The 24,222-nt window shown below is 41.5% G+C and overlaps 1 protein-coding gene across 1 annotated transcript in view; it reads left to right on the top strand.

The window, feature by feature from the left end:
- The window catches only part of wdr82 (WD repeat domain 82), a 29,883-nt gene extending 15,531 nt beyond the window's left edge, over positions 1–14,352 (top strand). The window contains exons 5-9 of the mRNA XM_078209879.1: positions 3,791–3,907; positions 5,797–5,952; positions 7,729–7,798; positions 9,581–9,723; positions 10,859–14,352. Coding sequence (XP_078066005.1) covers positions 3,791–3,907; positions 5,797–5,952; positions 7,729–7,798; positions 9,581–9,723; positions 10,859–10,888 — 516 coding nt within the window. The 3' untranslated portion in view covers positions 10,889–14,352. The remainder of the gene's footprint in view (positions 1–3,790; positions 3,908–5,796; positions 5,953–7,728; positions 7,799–9,580; positions 9,724–10,858) is intronic.
- Positions 14,353–24,222: the final 9,870 nt, after the last annotated feature.

Here is a 24,222-nt window from a genome sequence, read left to right as displayed (position 1 = left end):
TGGCTGTCCATTTTAATCCCACCTTCCAGCACCCAATTTGTAGCCTTGTAGGTTACAGCACTTCAAATATGGATCCAGGTACCTTTTTAAATGAATTGTGTTTCTGCCTCAACCACCAGTCCAGGCAGTGAATTCCAAACACCTACCTGTGTGTGGAAAAAGATTTCCTAATGTCCCCTCTAACCCTTCTACCAATCACCTTTAAATATGTGCTCTGATAATTAACCTCTTTGCAAGGGGAAGCAAGTCTTCCCTCTTTGTCTACTCTATCGAGGTCCCTCATAATTTTGTACACCTCAATCAAGTCACCCTTCGTCATTCTCTGTTTTAAAGAAAATAATCCCAGCCTATCCAATCTTTGCAATTTTCAAGTCTTGGCAGCATTCTTGTAAATCCTCTCTGCACACTCTCCAGAGAAATTATGTCCTTCCTGTGATGTGATCAGAACTGTACACAACTCCAGCTGTGGCCTAACCAGTGTTTTATACCATTGCAGCATTGTATCCGTGCTTTTGTATTCTATACCTCGTGCAAGAAAGGAAAGCATTCCATATGTCTTAACCACCTTATCAATCCATCCTGCCACCTTCAGGGATCTGAGGTTGTTCACTCCATGGTGTCTCATTTCCCCCCTCCCCCTCATAATCCTTGCATTTAATGAATATTTCCTTGCATTTTTTGGCCTGCCAAATTCTTTACCTTGGGTACAGTTGATACTTTACCTGTTGCGAAAAGCTGCTGTTCGATCTGATCCACCAGTCTTTGGAACATATGGCTGATGTGTAGCATCTCACACGTGTGTGATAGGCAGAATGGCTTTTTGGCTTGATGGCGGCATCTTGTTTGTGGCAAATACCGCTTGGTGTTACTGCTGCATGATAACTGTACGTCCCAAAGACTGGCAGATCATATCAAACAGCATGTCCCTTCATCTGTTCACAACAGGCAAAGTACTGACTGTACTCAACCTGCCCATGCTTGCAGAACTCAAAACACGGTGTCCAACATTAGATGTGAATCCGTGATTTAGGCAACATTTGCTAAACATTCAAGTGTGCTAAGAATTACACTAACAGCCAATCCAAGATTATCAGTCAGGCTCACAGTGTGGTGCACTTGCACATGCTAGAAGCACCCCATTAAGACTCGGGGCTCTGTTCTTTGCAGACAGAACATGTACACACAATTGGCATCAGCCATTCTTTGGTTCATTCCCCAAGGTAATGCCTTGACCAATCAGTCAGTCTGCTTGGTTTAACTTTAAGCTAAGCTTTGTAGTTAACTGTCCTCCGATAACTGGTGCATTCTCCGTGGCACTGCCTTTAACAATCAGTCACTTGCCAGCCAATAAGTACTCTCCTGTCTCTTGAAGTATAAATTGTTGTTCCCTTTACATTTGATATGCTTGTGAATTGTCCTGATAAGTGCAAGACAAAAAACTTCATGTCTTTCAGCAATGCTCCTGTTCTGTACTATGGCACGACTACTGAGAATTCCTTAATACTTTACTTATTTCCTGTCTCTACGAAGACGTTGTTTAAGGAAACTTCCAACCCCAAGTTAAAGATAAACGAGGGGACTGGACAAGCACTGCCACTACATTCAATTTTACCAGTGTTTATTTAAAGCTTTTTGATTATGCAATTAAGGGTTCCTCCCTTATTATCAAAATAACTTGCTTTGGTGAGTAGGCAAATGAATACCTGTTACACATGGTCATTACCTGGCTGTACTGTTGCTGTAAGACAAACTCAATGTAAAACTGGTCAACCACAGTATTTGATAGACAAAAAGGTTAACATTTTTAGAGGAAGCTTTCTGTTGAAGGATACATTATATATTGCCTACTTATTCCTCATGAGCTTGATCTGTTGGCATTTTTGCTTTTATTTCAGATTTTCTGCATTCAAAGTTTACTTTGGTGTTGGCAATTAGGATTTGAGCTTGCCCTAATAAAGAATAAAAATAGGTTATATAACAGTATCAGCAATACAAGATTAATTGATAAGCTATATTTATTACCATATTGAAATGATGTGGTGAGAGCGTGTACAGGAAATGAATAATTCCAGGCAAGGCCAAAAAAGCCTTTGACAATTGAAATATTTTGTAAAAGCTGAATAGATCTCCAGAATCGCCCACTTCTTAAACCTTCCTGTTAATCAGGAAGGTTTAATCCTGTTAATCAATGATAAAAACCAAAAGGCCTGCTTACAATCAATGCAGAGAACATTATTTTTAAAAAAACATTTCTTTAAACGTACACTAGCGTTACACTTCAATTAAAGCACAACATCGCTCTAATGTTCGTGTTATCTTCAAATCAAAAGCACTGGGGGTTGAACTATCTGAAGTCTGCAATTCTGTGTAACTACAGTTTCTGCAATGAATACAGAAAATAGCGCATTTAATGTGACTTTAAAAAAAAACTAACACTGTTGCACCTGATATATCTTAAATCTAAACATACTAAAATGGCAAGTCGAGAAAGAGAGTCTGTCCACGTCATGATATTTGAAGAATTGTGACCAATCATTTACCAGCAGTCATGTATCTGGTTGTTGGTACCACAGTATGCAGCCTTGTCATGTGGTATACTTAAAATTTCAATGCATGCCAGATTTTCTCAAGCTAACCCCTTTTACAGCTAGTAGAACAGGACTATAAAGACTTGAACAGAACCTTTGTGACTGCGCGATGCCACAGATGTTGGATATTTGCCTAACGTGAAACAAATCTCCAATCGTGTGCAATGCCAATAGAAGCTTGTCTGGTGGAATAAAAATTTCACATGCCTGTTGTAACGTCTGTATTAGCAACAAACTGGTTTGCTTTTTAACTTTGCTTATTCCTTCCCATATGTTTTAGAAAACAGGGAATCTTGACTTGCAGCTATTTATACTCAATGGGGATAAAATATCTACCATACCGATTGTTAGCCTGGCAGAGCTGTGCTTGCATTTGTTCAGTCGTATTCATTCCCTTTGGCTGTACACTAAGTGAAGAAGGATATATGAAGTTGCCAGCTGCTCCTTTTTCACCCCTTACGCGCACACACACACCTTTACTGAACAGGTTTTGGGGTTGGTTTGAAATTCTATAATCAAAAACAAATCTGTCTTTGAAAGTGTTCTGCTTATAAAAGAGAATTTAAGTTTTAAATTTATTAGTGTCACAAGTAGCCTTTAACATTGCAATGAAGTTACTGCAAAAATCCCCTAGTTGCCACCCTCCATCTGTTCAGGTACACTGGGGGAAAATTCAGCATGGCCAATTATGCACCTAACCAGCATGTCTTTCGGACTGTGGGAGGAAACAGGAGCACCTGAAGGAAATCCACTCGGACACTAGGAGAGCAGACAGACAGTGACTCGAGCAGGGAATCGAACCCAGGTCCTTGATGCTGTGAAGCAGCAGTGCTAACCACAGTGCCACCGTGCTGCCCATTTTAATTTGTATAAAGTAAATTGTACTGAATAGCCTGGTTGATTGTTTGCTCTGGCAGCTCTGCCGCACAGCATGTTTAGCAGTACTGCAGTGGGAGAGGTAGTGTGAAGAAATGGCTGGAGCATCTCCATCCTCCCCACACGTGCACACACCCAGCCCCCACTGCCTGGTTTAAGAGGAGGCATGGCAGCCAATCATCAGCTCTCTCGACACACAAAACAGAGTTAGAAAATAGAATGGGGAATATGACATTGAACTTTGACCTTTAATGGGAGGAGTAATGGATTCGTTTATAATTCTTCGCTTGTACTGGTACTCATTTGCTGCTTTTATCATTTGCCAGGGCTTAATGCATCTTCAGGGGAGGCCAACGTGTTCATTTGATCCTGAGGGACTTATATTTGCGGCTGGTGTGAATTCTGAAATAATTAAACTTTATGATCTACGGTCGTTCGACAAGGTAGAGTCTCTTAACCAAACCTTTTGAGTTCCAGCAATTCCTGTGGTGCAGCATCTTCTAAGATTAAGTTCAAATGTATGTAACCAATTTTACTGTGTCGGCAGATAATGTATGCTGCTGCTTATACTTGGGGAATCGAAGTTGCCTCAATCTACCCTTTAGTAGTTCTTGTAATATATTTGCCATCACCTTGGAAGCAAGTCACTTATGTGTGACTTTACTGGGAAATAATTTGTGAACTGAGAAAATAATGGGCAGGCTCACTGCTGTCTTATATCTAGCAAAGTTACACTTTCTTTGAGAGGTATGCAGCTAATGACTGCTTTTAAAGGATGTATATCTTGGTTTGAGTGTGTGTGTGCATAGCTGATCTTCATTTAGACTCTTGTTGGCAGTAAACGTGTATTCCAATTCTCTCCTCTTGAATCCAGTTAGCTTCCACTCAGCATCTCTAATAAGAAAGGCATCATGTAGTCCTGTATCATTTAGAAATTAAGATGGTACTTTGTACTCTATATGGCAACTCCCTCTTAATTCCTCCAACAAAAGGTAGCATTACTTTCAATTACATTTGGCAATATTATACCATCACTGACGTGAGAATCTTAACTGACAGCAAATTATTGGTGTGCTAGGTTTGCAGTTGTGGGACTTGCACTTGCAACAATTATTTCCTCATGGTGCCCACTTGTTTGGAGTGGGCGAGGATGATGAGCTGATAAAACATGCTGCTCCATGGGTAGAAGATGATTGAATTGCTGCTGAGTCAATGATATATATGCACTTGTCAGTGACAAAACAGCTTGGGGAAAGCCTGGGAGTAAAGTGTCCCTTACTTGAGCAGACTGAGGATTGATGATGAACTCAGGAGTCACAAGATTAAGTTTGTAGTTTTTTTTTTAGTTTATTTATTAGTGTCACAAGTAGGATTACGTTAACACTGCAATGAAGTTACTCTGAAAATCCCCTAGTCTCCACACTCTGGTGCCTTTTTGGGTGCACTGAGGAGAATTTGGCATGACCAATGAACCTGTTGTAGGTAAAATAATACCTGAGACCAGTCGTGAGTCAAAGTACAGTGGTTTATTTTCACAATTGTGGAAGAAGTCCGATCCCTAACACGGTCTCCCAGACTTCTTACTGATTACAGGTCAAGAACAATATTTATACATATATTTTCGCCCCATGTCACGTCCTCATCTTCCCACGATTATTGCTGTCTCGACAGTTCCGTCTTTCCCGTGTAACCGTGGCCATCTCAAGGCTGCGAATATCTGTTTTGTCGCCACCTGTGCGTTGTTTATCCATTACACAAGATTATAAGTTTGCATAAACATGTTAACTAAAATACAGGGGCCTATATAACAATTTATATCGATAAGGATGAAATGGTATATAATGAATATATATGAATCTATTGCTATACGATCACAGAAGGCATACATGTCAGCTCCATGTTAAACAAAGGTACATAATATAAAATGGAGTCTAGCTTAGCTGATTCTGCTTAGCTTATACTAGCTGGGAAAATCATACGGTTGTATACAGTTGTACCTCTTATCTGGTTTGGATACATGAAAACAAACTTTACAGACACACATCTCTAAATATTACAGATATCGGGTCTCAATGCTTAAGTGTTACAATGTTCATTAACCCATTCCTGTCTTCAAACCTAATCAGCATGTCTTTCTGTGGGAGGAAACCAGAGCACCTGGAGGAAACCCATGCAGACTCTGCATTGACTGTCACCCAATCCAGGAATCTAACTCTGATCCCTGGCGCTGAGGGGCAGCAGTGCTAATCACTGTGTCACCGTGCCACCCATATCCAGTAAGATTTAAAATTAAACTAGAAACTGAAAGGATTTTCTAACCTTGTTTTGTTAGGGTCCTTTTGCCACATTTAAGATGCAGTATGAACGGACCTGTGAGTGGACAGGATTGAAATTCAGCAACGATGGAAAACTGATGCTTGTGTCTACAAATGGTGGCATGGTCAGGCTCATCGATGCTTTTAAAGGAGCAGTACTGCAAACATTTGGGGTAGGTGGAATTCTTGTGAGCAGAAAGTAAAGTTTTTGCTTGGTTAAAAGGTTTTTCAAAAAAGGTACTTAGCACAACATGAAATGGATACCAACAGCAGAACGTTAGAGATGTACAACAGCAAAAGAAAGCCTAACATTCCTGCCACCAGTTTGCTCTAGCAGTCTCACTGCTTTGTTCTTTCCCGTAGTCCCATATCTTCTATATTGCCTTAAAAGATGCATTGTCATCTGCCTAAATCTTGTGACAAAGTATTCCTCGCTCCAAGAATCTGGCATTAAAAAAAATTCTTGGTGACCATCTGTCACCGATAATTCAAACCAAGGAAATCGTCTTTCCCATCTCACATTGCAAAAACCCTACATCATTTTAAAAGAAAGCTTCTGTAAAACAAAAATTCCTTTGGGCTCCCTCTATTCCAGTCAACTATCTCGAATCCTTGCCCCCTTGGCAGCACTTGACAAATCTACCTTGCACCCTTATCTATGCCGATTTTATAAAACTCAAATTAATATTGGCCTTTTCTTTCATGGCTCTGTTTGTACTTTCAAATGCCAACATTTCTGCTCATCCACACCGTAGCATTTTCCCACAAGTGTAATCCAATACCTTTTGCCAAAATGTATTGCTTCGTATTTATTTGCATTAAATGCTATTTGTTTGTTTCTCAACCCATCTATACCACCCTGTCTGTCCTCCAAGGATTTTACATTTCTCTTTCCCCTAATGTAGTCATGAACAAAATTTCAAATCGTGCTGTTCATGGCAGGTCCAAATCATTTGTGTCCCCCAAGAATCATAGTGAACCCAGAACTGGCCCAGATCATTCCCAAAGCAAAGTCCATTAAACCTAACCCTTCTTTCCCAACTGTTGATGCTGCTACAATTCTTTCATACCATTCACTGGACTTTTCGTGACGAGCTCTTGTAAGGCAGTTTTCCAATTGGATACTTTCTAATAAAAAATTTGTTAACTCTGTCAAACACTATACATTAGCAAATCTTTAGCTGTCTCATACTCATCAGTTCTATTTTAATATATTTTGAGAGTTTTCCCATAGTTACCTAATGGCTCAGTAAGTAGTCTCACAACACCAGGTTAAAGTCCAACAGGTTTATTTGGTAGCACAAGCGTTGCCCCATCAGGTGAGTCTGTCGATATGCGCGATCTGCTTGGAGATCCTCCACTTTGAGCTGGCAGTTTGCGGTGTCGGTGGTAGCCATGATGTGGAGTTGCCGGCGTTGGACTGGGGTAGGCACAGTAAGTAGTCTCAACACCAGGTTAAAGTCCAGCAGGTTTATTTGGTAGCACGAGCTTTCGGAGCGTTGCCCCTTCATCAGGCGACTCACCTAATGAAGGGGCAAAGCTCGTGCTATCAAATAAACCTGTTGAACTTTAACCTGGTGTTGTGAGCCTACTTACTGTGCCTACCCCAGTCCAACGCCGGCAACTCCACATCATGGCTACCACCTAATGGCCATTAGCCTAATTTGATCTGTAGCCCAGGTTGTTCTTTTCCCTTGGAGCACACGAAAGTGTTGATGAGGTTTTATGAAAACAGCATAGTGGCTCATTCATTTTTGGTTACTGCCTCTACTTGCAACTGTAAGCAGTGGGAAATAACTGTTGTCCAATAAGTGGCACAGTAAAGCGTATCCTAACTCTGGGTGCTGCTCTAGAGGAGATTGTACTAGTTTAAAACTAAATACTCTGCTTTAATTTCTCAGTTGGCAGAATGATGACTTTATGCTGAACTATCTTGTTTGATGTTTTAGGGATACAACAACAACAAAGGTATTAGTTTGGAAGCATCATTCACACCAGATTCTCAGTTTGTGATGATAGGTAAGCCTGAGAATACCAGTTGAAGCAGTTTTTACCTCTAAAATACTCCAATATTGTATTGCGGGATTTGACATTTTATTAAATTAGATAGTGCCTTTAAGTTTTATCTTCGCTACAAAACTAAATTATATTGTGTGCATTCATTAAACTTCTCTAGAGTTGCTATTCCAACTTAACCAAGTGTAACTGGATTCCCTCATGAACATTTGCTAATTTATTTTATAGACAACAGACGAGAGAGTTTTAGCTGAATGGGCATCCAATGTTGTAACATGGGTTGGGAGGTGTTTTAAGTTTATTAGTGTCACAATTGGGCTTGCATGACTGCAATGAAGTTACTGTGAAAATCCCTAGTCGCCACACTCCGGCGCTTGCTCGGGTACTCTGAGGGAGAATTTAGCACGGTCAATTCACTGAATCAGCACCTCTTTCGGACTGTCGGAGGAAACTGGAGCACCTGGGCGAAACCCACACAGACACGGGGAGAACGTGCAGACTCTGCACAGACAGTGACCCAAGCCGGGAATTTAACCCAGGTCCCTGGCGCTGAGAGGCTGCAGTGCCACTGTGCCACCATGCTGCCCAAGACACAGTAGGGATGAACAATTATAATCAGATTGGGATGTGATGGGTGATGTCTCACAAGGAACAGTCCTGGGCCCTCCACTTTTTGCCACGTACTTAGATGAAGGAAAAATGTTGTAAATGGTTTGCGATGGCACTGTTAGGTGGCATAGTGAGATACAATATTTACAATTGAGTTAATTTGTATTCCCTTGAGTTTTGAAAGTTGAGGGGTAATCTAATTGACAAATTAAAAATGATGAATAGTTTTGATGATCTAGATACAGGTAAGCTGTGTTCCCTGGTGTGGAAATCCATAAACAAGGAGGTGCAATCTTAAAACTGCAGGAGTCAAATCGGAAAGAATGTGGGACTTCACAAAAGGAGCATAGTGGCGGATTTCTGTTCACGTGCTCCTAAAGCTCTGTTCAAATGCTGCTTATGCAGTATGTTTGTGCCAAAGCTGCTTGCTGTTAATGATTGCTATCATGTAACCAACCACTTCTGCAAACGTGAACAGCAATCTCTTGGGTCACAGTAGCCCACACTCCTTTCTGCAAATGTCTGAATAGCACACACGTTGTGTCCTGACTTGCACAGATGAAATTGCTACTGTGGCAAGGTACAAAAGGTTGGCAAGCGCAAGTGGTACTGTCAGCAGCTTGCCTTACAACAAAGTTCATAGTAGAATATAAGATTGCAGCATGGATCCCATCTACGGCAGTGCAGGAATTTGGTATGACCGTTGGTCTTTTTCTTGAAATAAAGATGGTTTTATTTAAAATTCAGAAATTAAGTTCCCTGCCCCAGAGGTTCCAATAACAATGGAGTCAAATTGCTTTTCTCTCTGTCATTAAGGGGAGGGATGAAAGGGGCAAATTAAAACCAATGTCCTTTTTCACCATGGCAAAGGTGGCCTCATCCTTGGGTCACCATATGTGCTGTAGTGTGATTTATTAGGTGTGATTGAAGGTAATTTAGCTCTTTCAATTCTTTTTTTGGCAAAGACACCGGTGTCTTCCATGCAAATCTATTGTATAATGGTGCTGTTAATGGCAAAAGGCCCAGTGCAATCAAATTGTTTCTCATTGAGTGTTTAACAGACTCAATTTTTCTCCAAACCCCCCTTGATTAAACATGAATTTGGGAAATGTTTTGAGTTGAAGTTTTAAAAAGAATTTGGTCATTAAATTGCACAATTTATGTTTTGGTTTGCAGGATCTGAAGATGGTAAAGTTCATGTGTGGAATGCAGAAAGTGGGTTAAAGGTGGCTGTTTTGGATGGGAAACATACAGGTCCTGTTTCTTGTCTTCAGTTTAATCCCAAGTTTATGACATTTGCCAGTGCGTGTTCAAACATGGTGAGTGTGTATAGTCATTTGTTAGGATAAATTAGGCTGCCACAACTACTTCTCTGCATTTTTAAGATTAGGATTATCCAGGTCTCTTTATAGTTCCTCAGTTGCTGACCCATCAGCTAACTCAGCAATAATCCGTGGAACCTTCCTGGTCTTGAGTTTGACACTGGAGCGCATTTGCTGAATTGATGAGGTGACAAATCGGCACAAGAAAAGTCCTCTTTCCCACGTCTTCCTGGCTGTCGAATGTTGTCAACCACACAAAATTGTAATGAACAGGCTGCCCTGCAACCATCAGTAAATTTGCTTTCTGGCAGCAATTAATTATTAGTGTATGCAACTTTATTTTCTACTTGCTGTTTGCGTGAAGGAAAGTCAATTTGCAAACAACGTGATCCTATTTAAGTTAACTTCTTTTATGTAATAAACCATATGTGCACTGTTTTGTAATAGAACTAGCAAGTCAATGCCGATTGATTTCCAGTCTATGGGCTATTCACCCAGAGGGCGATTGCTAAGGTTCTTTATTTCTATAGTCGTATCTTTATCCTTGTGTTTTATTAATAGTTCAAACGTTTCCTGGTATTTTTTCTGTTGTGCACTAAACTAATTTTCTGTCCAGTAGTTTGCTTTCCTTCTCAGTTAAAGCAATCTTTCAGAAATTTAAATAAAAATAAAGTTTATTAGTCACAAGTAGGCTTACATTAACACTGCAATGAGGTTACTGTGAAAATCCCCAAGTCGCCACACTCCTGCGCCTGTTTGGGTACATGGAGGGAGAATTTAGCCCAGCCAATCCACCTAACCAGCACATCTTTGGACTGTGGGAGGAAACCGGAGCACCCGGAGGAAACCCACGGGGAGAACGTGCAGATTCCGCACAGACAGTGACCCAATCCAGGAATCGAACCCGGGTCCCTGGTGCTATGAGGCTGCAGTGCTAACCACTGTGCTGCTCCGTAAGGGGTCTGGATGTGTCGATATTTGCTGGGACCCACAGGCAAAGTTTGAAAATTCCTAGTGTAAATACTCCCAGCAGTATTATTCAGCATAGGGTTAGACTGGACAGCAATGCATTTGTTCACCCTGGTGTAACATGTTTTACTCAAGTTTCTGAAGTGTTTTAATTTCTTCACAGGCATTTTGGCTACCTACGATTGATGACTGAAGAGAGAGAATTGGGATAGTTTTTAATCGACTGCAATCAGTAATGGACTGAATGCAGAAAGTTGGACCTCCAAGCTTTTCTGGGTCTCTTTCTACAGAGATTGATTTGAACTTGATTTACAGGCTGGCGAGTCAAATCTTTATGCTTGGGCATCATCAGTCATGGTGATGGTTACAGATATTTTCTGTGGAATTCTCATAAGGAAGTAAAAGTCAAGATGGTCTTTTTTTTTGCCCACTCTTCCTACTCATCATGCGGGCTGCAGATTTTGACTCCTCCCTCCAACGTCACTTTTTCTCTTGGGAATGTGCCAACTCCATTTAAAAGTAATTGAATATGCTGGGATTTTTTTTCAGTGCGACCTTGCAAGTTGTGCAGGAATGTGAATGCAGTGCTAGCTGCAAGATAGTGGGGCCAATGTGGCTGGGATTTCATTTCGTATCCCAGCCAAAAATTATGCTATTTGTTCGGTTTGTAAAAAAAGCTGAAGAAAGTGCTTCCATTGTGATGGATGTTAACATGTGAAGAGAATCTTGATTGCATCAGATGGATGGCTGAGCAAAAAACTGACGAGACGTCCAGCTGGGCCAGGCAGCATCTGTGGAGAGAGTAACACGGGCAAGTTTCAGGCTGCAGACTTTTCATCAAAACTATCAACCTGAAATGTTAACTATTCCAGAGAATTCCAGCACCTGCATTATTGTACTTTTGTGAACGGAGTTGAATGATTTACCATTAGTAAACTAAACCTTTCCCTTGCTTGAGTCTTGATCAGAAATATATCCCTGTTACTATATTGTATATTTGTACAGTTCAAAACCTAGTTTCCATTCAGAACTAAGTTTACTTTCTTCAAAATGTTCTTGAGGTATATTTTATGTAAATACAATGGGGTGATTGTGGTTTTTACATTTTTTTTCACTGTTCTGACGCAAGGTATCTGAATTTGCCAAGCTCTGAAATCACACTAAACGCGCACACTTGTAAAATTTGCAGTGTTTATGTTTTTCTTCCTGTCCCCCTCTTTCCTCCATCGCTGTTTTGAGGTATAAAATTGTTCTACAATTTAGAAGAAAATCGCTAGAAAATGTGTTGTGGTGAGTCCTGTTCTGCAACTTAGATTTAAATCCGCTTCTGTAGTTTGGGTGTTTTGATGTGCCAAAGATACATTTCTGCCACAACCAGGAAAGTATTGTTTACTATGCAAAACCTGATTCATTGTGTTCAATAGCTAAAACAACTTTCCTCCCAAAGGAGGTAGGATTATTATTTTTTGTTGTGGGTGGAAGTTAAAACAGAATAAATTGCGACTTTCATCTTTTACAAAGTGTCTCTCCCTTCTAGGAGGGGGCAGTGGGCAGGGATGGGGGGGGGGGCATACACTGAGGTTCAGCAAGCTGCAGTTAGGACCAGTATCTCGCACAAAATACCATTCATGTACAATTCTTTCAGGAGTTAAGTAGGAAGGGGAGAGAGGGAAGGATAAAAATGTTCCTGTTCAGTTGAGCCTCTTGGCAAATTGACTGAGAAATGATGTTGACAGCCCCACAGAAATATTAATGGGCTGGATTATTACAACTTCTTGATCAATCTCTCAGGATTTGGCACGGATTTTCTTCTGTGTGGAGATGGGAAAATAATTTTTGAATTGTGCGTAAAGTTATTTGAAAAATGCAGTTTTACCTCCAGTGATTTTTAATGGTGTGACATGTTCTATTGCCCGTCACAAGCATAGATACCACACCTAAAAACAAGCTACACTATCAATTTTCAACTCCTAAGTTTCAAATGAGTGTCTCAATTTTGACCATTTGTCCTGATGGAAACTTGTAAAGAATTAGACTTTTTGAGTATAAAAATCACCACCTGCTCTTTGTGAATTGAGCTTTTATCTTGAAAGTTATGGACTACAATACAATCTTGGCTAGCATAGTGTTGACAAAGCTCTTTAATGTAATGCTGGAGGTTGTGATGTTTCTTGAGCTTTTTAAACACGTAGACTTGTAAATACAGTATTTCTGTTCAGACAAAAATACTGTGGACAGGATATAATTAAAGGGAACCAATAATTTGTGAAGTCTGGCGATTTAATTTACCAAAGCAATTCTAGGATAAGATAGTGACACCTGAAGCGTTAACCTGCCTTTGTATCTAATGGGCAAGTTAATTTGTGGATATTCTGCCAAAGTGATGTGAAATTAACTGTTTTGTATTTTTTTGATTTCTCAAATTCAACATTTTTAAGTTATGCTTTGTTCAGTGGTCAATTGATTTTTTTTTTATGGTCAAAGAAATAACCTTACTTCTGTTCCCTATCTCCTCCAAGACACCGTAAAATACAAATGACTTTAGGCACATAGTAAGTCTTCAGCTGATCCATCCACCACCTTTACCGACAAGCAAGTGCATTCTGCACAATTACTCTAGGTTAAATAATAGACTGACAGTATTGGAATTCGTGTTGATCCGGGCAGCTGAGGCGGATATAGAATCTCCAAAGGCATTCAGAAAATACCTTGCTGGCTTGACTCCTGAGAATGTCCTGACTTGTATTCTGCTTTACAAACTGCAGCATTCAGTATCTGAGCTCTTGGACCACACGATAGCCAGAGTGGCAGCTAATCATGTACAACATCATGACCACAATCCCTGAAATAGATTAGGGATCTCTTACGGGATATTCTTTATATCGTTAATATTAAATAATTACGAGGCATATCATGTAAGTTCTAATGTGCAGCAGTACTCGAGTCCCAGCGCTGCCCAAAAAGCAGGAATTGATTTCTGGCACATTAAATGTGATATTTCACATATCCTTGCAATAAATTATATTTAATGTATATAGTACCTATAGTAATTAAATAAAGGTCAGTATTAAGGTGTGATATTTAATCTCTGGTCATTTCAGAGCTAATCGTAGTTCCACAAATACTGTAGCCAGCAAGCTTCTGTAGTTTAATTCCCTGTAGTGGTCTTGTTATTTTGTATGACCTGTGGTATATTTAACATTTTATACCGTTCTGTTTGAATAGCAGTGTATTTTTTTTAAGGGAAAAAGCAGCAGTGCATTGTGCCATTTTGAATGTAAAAATGTAGTTTTGTGTTGGGAGAGAATCTGGTGCCTGCCCATCTGCTTCCGAGAAATGTTGGCAGGCATATCCTCACATCTTCCCGTCAAGTTCTTGGCATTAGCCATCATTCTACTCTCTCTCTTGGCACTGAGTATCTACCAGAAGGGACATTCAAAAAGTGGCAAAGCCTTTTAATTTTTTAAAAAATTTGAGCACTGATGATTTTAAAACGGTGACTTGTAACTTCTTGAATATGAAGTTGTCCTCATTTAACTATAAAAGCTGTTGGTTTGCAAGATTTTGTATAAAGCTGTTGCATATTGCTTGTGTATAGATGAGAGACTTGCTTGAATCTCTTGTAAACTGTGTTAAATAAACTGACATATTTCATCAGTGTAGATGTACTCTTCAAATTTTTAAATACCAATTAATGTAAATGAGCAGGACGGATATTTGAAGTAAATAGCTGAAATTGTCCCATTACATGAGGATGGTTTAAAAAATTTGTAAACTCATAATTAGACAGGGAGGCGAGTGTGAATATAAATGTGAGGAAGATTTTTAAAAAAAATGTTCTCCTGGGTTCCTTGGTGTAGAACTTGTCCCAAGTGCTTATTATTCAGGATCAGCTTTGATATATCACTCAAACCATTAAGCCATGAGGTTTTCTTTATCCATTCAGTGTCCGTGTGTCTGCACAGAAAGAGGCCCATCGTGTCTACATCGGCCATCAAGCACCTTTCTCTTGTAATCCCATTTTCTGGCACTTGGTCTGCAGCCTTGTATGTTATGGTGTTCCAAATGCTCATCTAAATGTTGAGAGGGTTCCCCCCCACTAACACCCTTTCAGACAGTGAGTTTAAGATTCCCACCAAGTGGGTGAAAACATTTTCCTTAAATCTCCGACCTGTTACTGTAAATTTGTGCACCTGGTTACTGACCCTTCTACTAAGGGGAAAAGTTTCTTATTTACCCTATCTGTCCTTCATAATTTTGTACACATCAGGTCCCACCTCCGCCTTCTCTGCTCTAAGGAGATCAAACCCAGCCTCTCTTTATAACTGAAATGCTCCAGCCCAGGCAACATCTTGGTGAATCTGCTGTGCACCCTTTTTAGTGCAATCACATTCTTCCTGTAGTGTGACAACCAGAACTGCATTAGCTGTGGCCTAATGAGTGTTTTATACAGCTTCATCATAACCTCCCTGCTCTTATAACCTATGCCTCGGTTAATAAAGACTGTTTTTAACAACCATATCTACTTGCCCTACTGCCTTCAGGAATCTATGGACATGGATCCTGGTTCGCTATACATCCTAGCGTCCTGCATTCATTGTGTAATCCCTTAGCTTGTTAGTCCTCCCAAAATGCTGCATAATGTTTTTAAGGGTTAAATTCCATTTGCCACTGTTCTGCCTACCTGACCAGCCTGTCTATATCGCCATGTAATCCTAAGGCTTTTCTCCTTGCTATTTAGCACACCGATTTTTGTGCCATCTGTAAATTTGCTGGTCATTCGTTCCTGCCGCCTCCCAACCCGCCCCCCCCCCCCCAAACTCCAACATTGTAGATCATTAATGTACACAACAAAAACAGCAAGGGACTCAGCACTGTTCTCTATGATGCACCACTGGACACAGGCTTCCAGTCACAAGAACAGCCTTTGACCAATACCCTCTGTCTCCTGCCACTAAGCCAACTTTGGATCCAAATTGTCCTGGATCCCATGAGTTACCACCTTCACCAGTCTCTGCCATGTGGGATCTTGTCAAAAGCCTTACTGAAGTCCATATAGACTTCATCAACTGCGCTGCCCTCATTTACACACCTGGTCACCTTGCAAAATTCAATCAAATTTGCTTGACATGATTTGCCCTTGGCAAAGTCATGTTGACTATCCTTAATTCTGTCCCTCAGAATTTTTCTAATAATTTCCCTACTGCTAATTGTTAGACTAACTGGCATATAGTTACATGGTTTTTCCTTACTCCCCTTCTTGAATAATGGTATCACATTCCTTGTGCTCAGAGGGAATTTGAAAATTAGCGTCAGAGCTCCTGTAATCCCCTTCCGTCTTTCATCTGGGTCTGGGGTTTTATCCAATTTTAATCCTGCTAAAAGCGCTAGCACTTCCTCTCCCTCAATGCTAACCTGTTCATTTATTTCACAGACCCCTGTTTGCTCCTAATTTCTTCGCTCCTAATTCCTGCACTTGCTATTCTCTGGAGCATCAACTGTTTCCAGTGTCCTATACAAGCCTTTTTTCCTTATCCAGTCCTGTATTTGCCTTGACATCCAAGGTTCTCTGGACCTTTTGGTCCCATCCTTCACGGCTTTATACTTTGTATTTCCTTTCTGAACAGCTCCCACAGCTCTGGTGTGGGTTTTCCTACAAGTAGTTGCTCCCAGTCCATTTTGATCAGATCATGTCTTACCCTATTAAAATCAACCCCACCCCACCCCCGCTGTAATTCAGAATCTTTCATTTCAGTCCATCTTTGTACTTTACTATAGCTACTCTATTATGGTTACTATCACCACAGTGCTCCTCTACTCACAGATCTACCACCTGTCCAACTTCATTCCCTAAAATTAGGTAAAGTACAGCCCTCTCTCTTGTACAACTCTCTATGCGCTGGCTCAAAGAACTCTCCTGGATGCACTTCAAGAATTCAGGCCCTCCTAAGATATGTTATAAAGCCAGACTGGGCCCCAACAATTTTTCATTTTGGCAAATCAAAACATCGCAGTTTAAATATATCTCTAACAAAATGAAACCGTTTAACTCAACTGTTGGGACATTTAAACATAGAATCATGAAATCCCTACTGTGCAGAAGGAGGCCATTTGTCCATGGAGTCTGCATCAACAATAATCCCACCCAGGCCCTATCCCCATAATCCCACATATTTACCCTACTAATCCCCCGAAGGAGCAATTTAGCATAGTCAATCAACCTAACCCACACATCTTGGGAGTGTGGGAGGAAACCGGAGCACCTGGAGAAAACCCACACAGACATGGGGAGAACGTGCAGACTCCACACAAGACAGTGAGTAACCTGAAGCTGGAATTGAACCTAGGTCCCTGGTGCTGTGGGGCAGCAGTGCTAACACTGCCACCATGCTGCTCCAAACATGAGAAGAAACAAACTTCTAACTATTCCGTTCCAACTAAGCAATATTTCTCTTATAGACTTAACCCCTGCTTGGTAGCAAATCTAGGCATACTTGCTTTCACCTTTGTTAACAGTTTTGGAGCTTCCCGAGAAGTTTTGTAGAGAGAGAGATCTGCTTGTAGGCTGTTACCTTTAAGCCGCCCTCTCCAGCAACTGGACTCAAAGTTGTTTTTCTTAGTTACAGATCTAGCTCCTCCCATTTCTAATATCGCAGGACTATATGACCCTGTATACCTAACTCACCTTTTCATTCCTTTAATCGAGAGAACATTCCAAGGGTGGTCCTCTTTGGTAAACAAAAACTCATTAACCCTTCTGCTAAATAAACACTTACATGCCCAAAATGAGTAATTATTCTGCTTTCCAGCATCTTGCTGTATTCCTTCCAAACTAACTGACTGCTTGTAACAAAACACTGCATCTTAAAACAGTTCCCCCCTTAAACATAAAATATATCAATAGGACACAGGCCAGGGAGAAAGTTGGTGTGGATGGGATTTGGTGGGTCGGGTTTGGGGAGGCAGACTGATTCAGGCCCGCAGCTTGGAGGTAGGGGAATGGAGGGGGGCATCCTGTGGGGTTAGGAATATGTTTGTTGGGGGGGGGGGTTCCCCGTGCTGGGCTTGGTCTGGGTGTTTAAAACAGTTACGCTGAAGGTAGAAGTTGCTTTGTTTCTTCTTGCATTTTCAGAGTAACTGTTGGTGTAAATCTGGCAGAATCATCGAAAGTTTAGTGACTTAAGTCACTTTGTCAGATGGTTCCCAGCCCAGTGCAATTCTCCAGGAGAAGTTTTTTTTAAAAAGCTTATTTATTGGCGTCACAAGGAGGCTTACATTAACGCTACAATGAAGTTACTGTGAAAATCCCCTAGTCGCCACACTCCGGCACCTGTTCGGGTTACACTGAGGGAGAATTTACCACGGCCAATTCACCTAACCAGCACGTCCTTCGGACTGTGGGAGGAAACCGGAGCACCCAGAGGAAACCCACACAGACACGGAAAGAACATGCAAACTCCACACAGACAATCTCTCTCAAGCCAGGAATGGAACCTGGGCCACTGGCGTTGTGAGGCAGCAATGCTAACCACTGTGCCACCGCGCTGTCCATAGAAGTTAGCCCTTCTGGACAATTGCGAGTTAAACCCTTAACTGGAAACCTAGGTCTATGGTGTCCTTCTGTGACTCGCTGCCCATGCCAAAATGGTTTAACAGAATTTTTAAAAAAAATCTGCTTAAAATTTGCACGTATCTTTTAAGGGACAGGAAATAAAAGGACGTAATCTTAAATAATCTGTGAGGCAGATATAGGTGCTGTGCTGTGCGCTGGAGCTTTTTTCTGTATTCAGTAGCATCTGGGGGGGGGGTGTTTTAAGACCATTTTGTTGGCCAGCAGATGTCTCCAGATCTTGGCTCAAGGCGGGGAATGTTTTGCTGCCTTTGTTTCCCTCCCCCAAAGGATTTATTTGGCTCATGTTTATTGGACAGGTTGAAGTCAAACTTAATCCATGCACCTAGACTGAGCAATTCATTGCACAGTGTGCTGCAACCATCTGGCCTTCACACGTTGGAAGATGCATCAGAAATAACAATGGCATTAGGGTAAAAACACAAAACATATTTAATTAATCACACTCTATCACCTTCTGTTAAGTCTGTACTTCATATTCAAAGAATGATTACTAAAAAAATCTCTTGTACAGTAAGTCCCTATTTTAAATTGCTCTGGGTTCAGTTGTGATGTGGAGTTGCCGGCGTTGGACTGGGGTAAGCACAGTAAGTAATCTCAACACCAGGTTAAAGTCCGACAGGTTTATTTGGTAGCACAAGCTTGATCACTCACCTGATGAAGGGACAACGTTCCAAAAGCTCGTGCCACCAAATAAACCTGTCGGACTTTAACCTGGCGTTGTGAGACTACTTATTGTGATTTAAGTTGATGCTTTAACATCAAGCAGTTAACATAGAACAATACAGCACAGGAACAGGCCCTTCGGCCCACCAAGCCTGTGTCTGTATCCCTCTATTCCCCATCTGTTCACATATTGCCCATCCCCAGTTGCCTCAGGGCAGTTGAGAGTCAACCACATTGCTGTGGCTCTGGAGTCACATGTAGGCCAGACCAGGCAAGAATGGTAGATTTCCTTCCCTAAAGGACATTCATGAACCAGATGGGTTTTTCCGACAATTGACAATGGTTTCATGGTCATCAGTAGATTCTTGCAAGTTTCATTTTGAAGTCAATTAGTTCTGGATCTGATGCAAGACTGCATAATCAGATTGCCATTTTGGAGAGACCTCTGCCATTCCCTATTCTTCCCCCCCCCCCTCCCCCAACGCTCCAAACCCTTCAGTTCACAGCCTCTGACCCTCCCCTCTTGCCCCATACTTCCCAGCTTGTGGCCTCTGCTTTCTGTGACCCTCTCCTTCACCCAAAATTCTCCAGTTTGTGGTCTTTGCCACTGCCTGATCCTCCCTGTATTTAAGTATTTAATTCGTTTTTACCATTTGAAGCTGTGATGGCCTAGTGGTATTATCACTATTCCAGGAAACTCAGCTAATGTTCTGGGGACCTGGGTTCGAATCCCGCCACGGCAGATGGTGAAATTTGAATTCAATAAAAAATATCTGGAATTAAGGAAACTACTGATGACCATGAAACCATTGTTGATGTTGAAAAAACCCATCTGGTTCACTAATGTCTTTCAGGGGAGGAAATCTACCATCCTTACCTGGTCTGGACTACATGTGACTCCAGAGCCACAGCAATGTGGTTGACTCTCAACTGCCCTCAGGCAACTGGGGATGGGCAATAAATGCTGGCCAGCCAGCAACACCCATGTCCCATTAATGAATTTAAAAAATGATCGGTTAAGCCTTTTCTAACTGGTGATGTAATATTTGGCAGGTAATAATTGTATTCAATCTTATTCCTAGTTAGTGAACAAATCCAATTCCAATCTTACGGCCCATTGCGATGAAGGAGGGCCATTCATGCAGCCCACTCACTCGCCCTTCCCTGTTCCAGACCCCCCAGCCCACACCCTGTGCTACCCCCTGACCTTCCCTCTCCCTACCAACCTTTGAGTTTGCAACTTCCACCTTGCACGTTCTCCTGCTTCTATCCACCGATCTCCAGCATCTAACACTCATGGTAAGAATTCAGGAGAGGGTAATGGGAGAGGTCACGAACCAGAGGGTTGGCAGCAAGAGAGAGGGTCGGGGAAGCGGGATGTGTGGCGAGCGGGAATCTCAGCAAGCAGGAGGTAAATAGCTTCCTTCATAATAGATTCCAGCACTTTCCCAACAACTGGATGTTGGACTAACTACCCTGTAGTTCACGGTTATAACTTTTAAAATAAAAGTGATTTCACTTACCAATATAGGAATTTAATATTGCAAGTCATAGGGTTTGATGCATTTTCCAATGGTCCTATAGAACCTGACTGCAGATTTTAATGAGAAAATCTGATTCACTAAAGATTGTTCCTTTCAAGAATGAAACCACAACTTTAAGTGAGGACTTGCTGCATTGAGCAAATTTAATTAATACACCAAAAATAGTGATTATATTTTTGAAGTGCAATGAATAACCAAATAATGGAGATAGTCATGGATGTCAAGAAGCATAGTGGAGGACATGCCCCTGTCTACATCAATGGGGACAAAGTGGAAATGGCCAAGAGCTTCAAGTTTTTAAATGTCCAGATCACCAACAACCTGTCCTCATCTCTCCATGCCGACACTATAGTTAAGAAAGCCCATCAACACCTCTACTTTCTCAGGAGACTAAGGAAATTCAGCATGTCCACTACAACTCTCACCAACTTTTACAGATGCACTATAGAAAGCATTCTTTCCGGATGTATCACAGTTTGGTATGGCTCCTGCTCTGCCCAAGACCGCAAGGAACTACACAGGGTTGTGAACGTAGCCCAGTCCCGTCACGCAAACCAGTTTCCCATCCATTGACTCCGTCTACTCTTTCCGCTGCTTGGAAAAGCAGCCAGCATAATTAAGGACCCCACGCACCCCGGACATTCTCTCTTCTACCTTCTGCTGTCGGGGAAAAGATACAAAAGTCTGAGGTCACGTACCAACTGACTCAAGGACAGCTTCTTCCATGCCGCTGTCAGACTTTTGAATGGACCTACCTCGTATTAAGTTGATCTTTCTCTACGCCCTAGCTATGACTGTAACACTACATGCTGCACTCTCATTTCCTTCTCTATGAATGGTATGCTTCATCTGTATAGTGCACAAGAAACAATACTTTCCACTGTGACAATAATAAATTAAATCAAATCAAATACTTCATATTATGCTCCATTTGCCACTCACCTAACCTATCCAATAGCTGTTTTCAGCCTCTGTGTCCTCCCCATAACTTGCTGTACCACCACCAAGGCCATGGAGACTTCAGCCACTTTGTCTTAAAAGTGTAATGTATACAATGAGCACCAGGTGGTGCTATACAACCAGGATGAGAAAATGCTGACTATATAAAAACTCCAGGAGGGAACAGTTCAGAAATGCTTTCAGTAATTATCAAAATTTAATGTAGAAAATTTAGAAGCAAGCAGGGAAAGGTCTTCTGCACTACTCTCCTCTCCTGCACCCTCTCCTTTCCTTCTCCTCTATGTACTCTATACTCTATGAAGGGTATGCTTTGTATAGCGCACAAAAAACAATACTTTTTACTGTATCCCAATACAAGTGACAATAATAAATCAAAATCTTCACAGGAGCAATATCAACAAATAAGAATATTTTAAGTTAATGTCCACATAGGTGATTATGCATATATATATATATATGTGGAGACGCCGGCGTTGGACTGGGGTAAACACAGTAAGGAGTCTAACAACACCAGGTTAAAGTCCAACAGGTTTATTTGGTAGCAAGTGGCGTTTGCTACCAAATAAACCTGTTGGACTTTAACCTGGTGTTGTTAGACTCCTTACTGTATATATATATATATATATGCACAGTGTAAGATTTATTGATTCTCTCAATTTTATGTACCTGGATGCGGTTTCTTATTCATCACTATCTCAGCAAATCGTGTAACTTATCCCTTTACATTTGGGAAGGATGTCATTCTTGTTCTGCTAGTCCGTGTGTGTCATAATGAAGAGCACCAGAATGTCCCAGAATCAGTACATCTGTTTTTATTTATTAATGGGCTATTGGCAAAGCCAGCATTTATTGCCCATCCCTAATCAGCCCTGAAGGTGGCAGTGTTGAGTCACCTTCTTGAGAAGAGTTGTTTGGCAGGCCTATTCATAGTGCAATGAAGGGTCAAGACATATAGGCCAGGCTGTGAGCATGGACAGCAGATTTCCTTCCTGAGGGGAATTTGCAGGTGGTGTTTCTGTGGCCCTTGTCCTTCTAGATGGTGGTAGTCGGAGCTTTGGTGAGTTGCTGCAATGCATCTTGTGGACGGTACACACTGCTGCCAGTGTGGCAGTGGTAGGGGAAGTGACTGTTTAGGGTGGTGGATGCAGTGCCAATCAAATGGGCTGCTTTTTCCTGGAAGATTTTGAGCTTCTTGAGTGTTGTTGGAGGTGCACTCATCCAGGCAAATGGAGAGTATTCCATCACACTCCTGACTTGAGCTTTGTAGATGGCAGACAGGTTTGGGGGGGGGGGGGGGGGGGCGATGGTTAGGAGTTGAGTTACTCGCCGCAGAGTTCCCAACCTCTGACCTGCTCTGGTAGCCACAGTATTTATGTGGCCGTTCAATTCAGTTTCTGGTCATTGGTAACCCCCAGGATGTTGATAGTGGGGGATTCAGCACTGGTGATACCATTGAATGTCAAGGGGGAGATATTCTCTCATCTTGTTCCTCCCCCCACCCCCCTCTCCCTGGCTGCCAGTGAGAAAAGAGATTCCTTCCAATTGTACAGCAGTACAGGAAAGAGATAGAGAATCTGGTGAACTGGTGGAACCACAATAATCTCTCCCTCAATGTCAACAAAACAAAGGAGATCGTCATTGACTTCAGGAAGCGAAAGGAGAACATGCTCCTGTCTACATCAATGGGGACGAAGTACAAAGGGTCGAGAGCTTCACGTTTTTAGGTGTCCAAATCACCAACAAACTCTCCTGGTTTCCCCCCGCCCCCCCCATGCCGACACTATAGATAAGAAAGCCCCACCAATGCCTCTACTTTCTCAGAAGACTAAGGAAATTTGGCATGTCAGCTACGACTCTCACCAACTTTTACAGATGCACCATAGAAAGCATTCTTTCTGGTTGTATCACAGCTTGGTATGGCTCCTGCTCTGCCCAAGACCGCAAGAAACTACAAAGGATCATGTCTGAAACCCAGTCCATCACTCAAACCAACCTTCCACCCATTTGCACTATCTACATTTCCCACTGCCTCGGAAAAGCCAAAAGCATAATCAAGGACTCCACATACCCCGGACATTCTCTCTTCCACCTTCTTTCGTCGGGAAAAAGATACAAAAGTCTGAGGTCACGTACCAACCGACTCAAGAACAGCTTCTTCCCTGCTGCTTTTGAATGGACCTACCTCGCACTAAGTTGATCTTTCTCTGCACCCTAGCTATGACTGTAACACTACATTCTGCACTCTCTCCTTTCCTTCTCTATGAACGGTATGCATTGTCTGTATATCGCGCAAGAAACAATACTTTTCACTGTAAACTAATACATGTGACAATAATAAATCAAATTGATTTGCTCCCCTGGTGGCAACAAATATATAAGAGTTCCTTTAACACAGTAAAACACCCCAAAGCCACATAAAGGGAATATCAGCACAGCTGTGCAAAACCTTAGCCCAAAGAGCAGCTTAAAGGAGAGGATTTTACCTGGCACTTTCCAGAGCTCCATCTCTCATTTCTATTACCAGATCCCAAAAGTTTTTTAATTTAAATTATTATAAACCCCATACACAATTAAAACATTTACAAATGGCATTAGAATATTCCATCATATGGCATCTGAAAGTTACAGAGGTAAGTACTCTCAGCTTAAGCGTGGCACAGTGAGTTTCTGGACTTACATTCTATAGGTCTAAACTGCAAGGATGCACAATAGTAAATTCGACACACA

Source organism: Mustelus asterias, chromosome 3 (genome assembly GCF_964213995.1).
Source record: "Mustelus asterias chromosome 3, sMusAst1.hap1.1, whole genome shotgun sequence".
NCBI classification, from domain to species: domain Eukaryota; kingdom Metazoa; phylum Chordata; class Chondrichthyes; order Carcharhiniformes; family Triakidae; genus Mustelus; species Mustelus asterias.
This window is presented reverse-complemented; position numbering and strand designations above follow the sequence as displayed.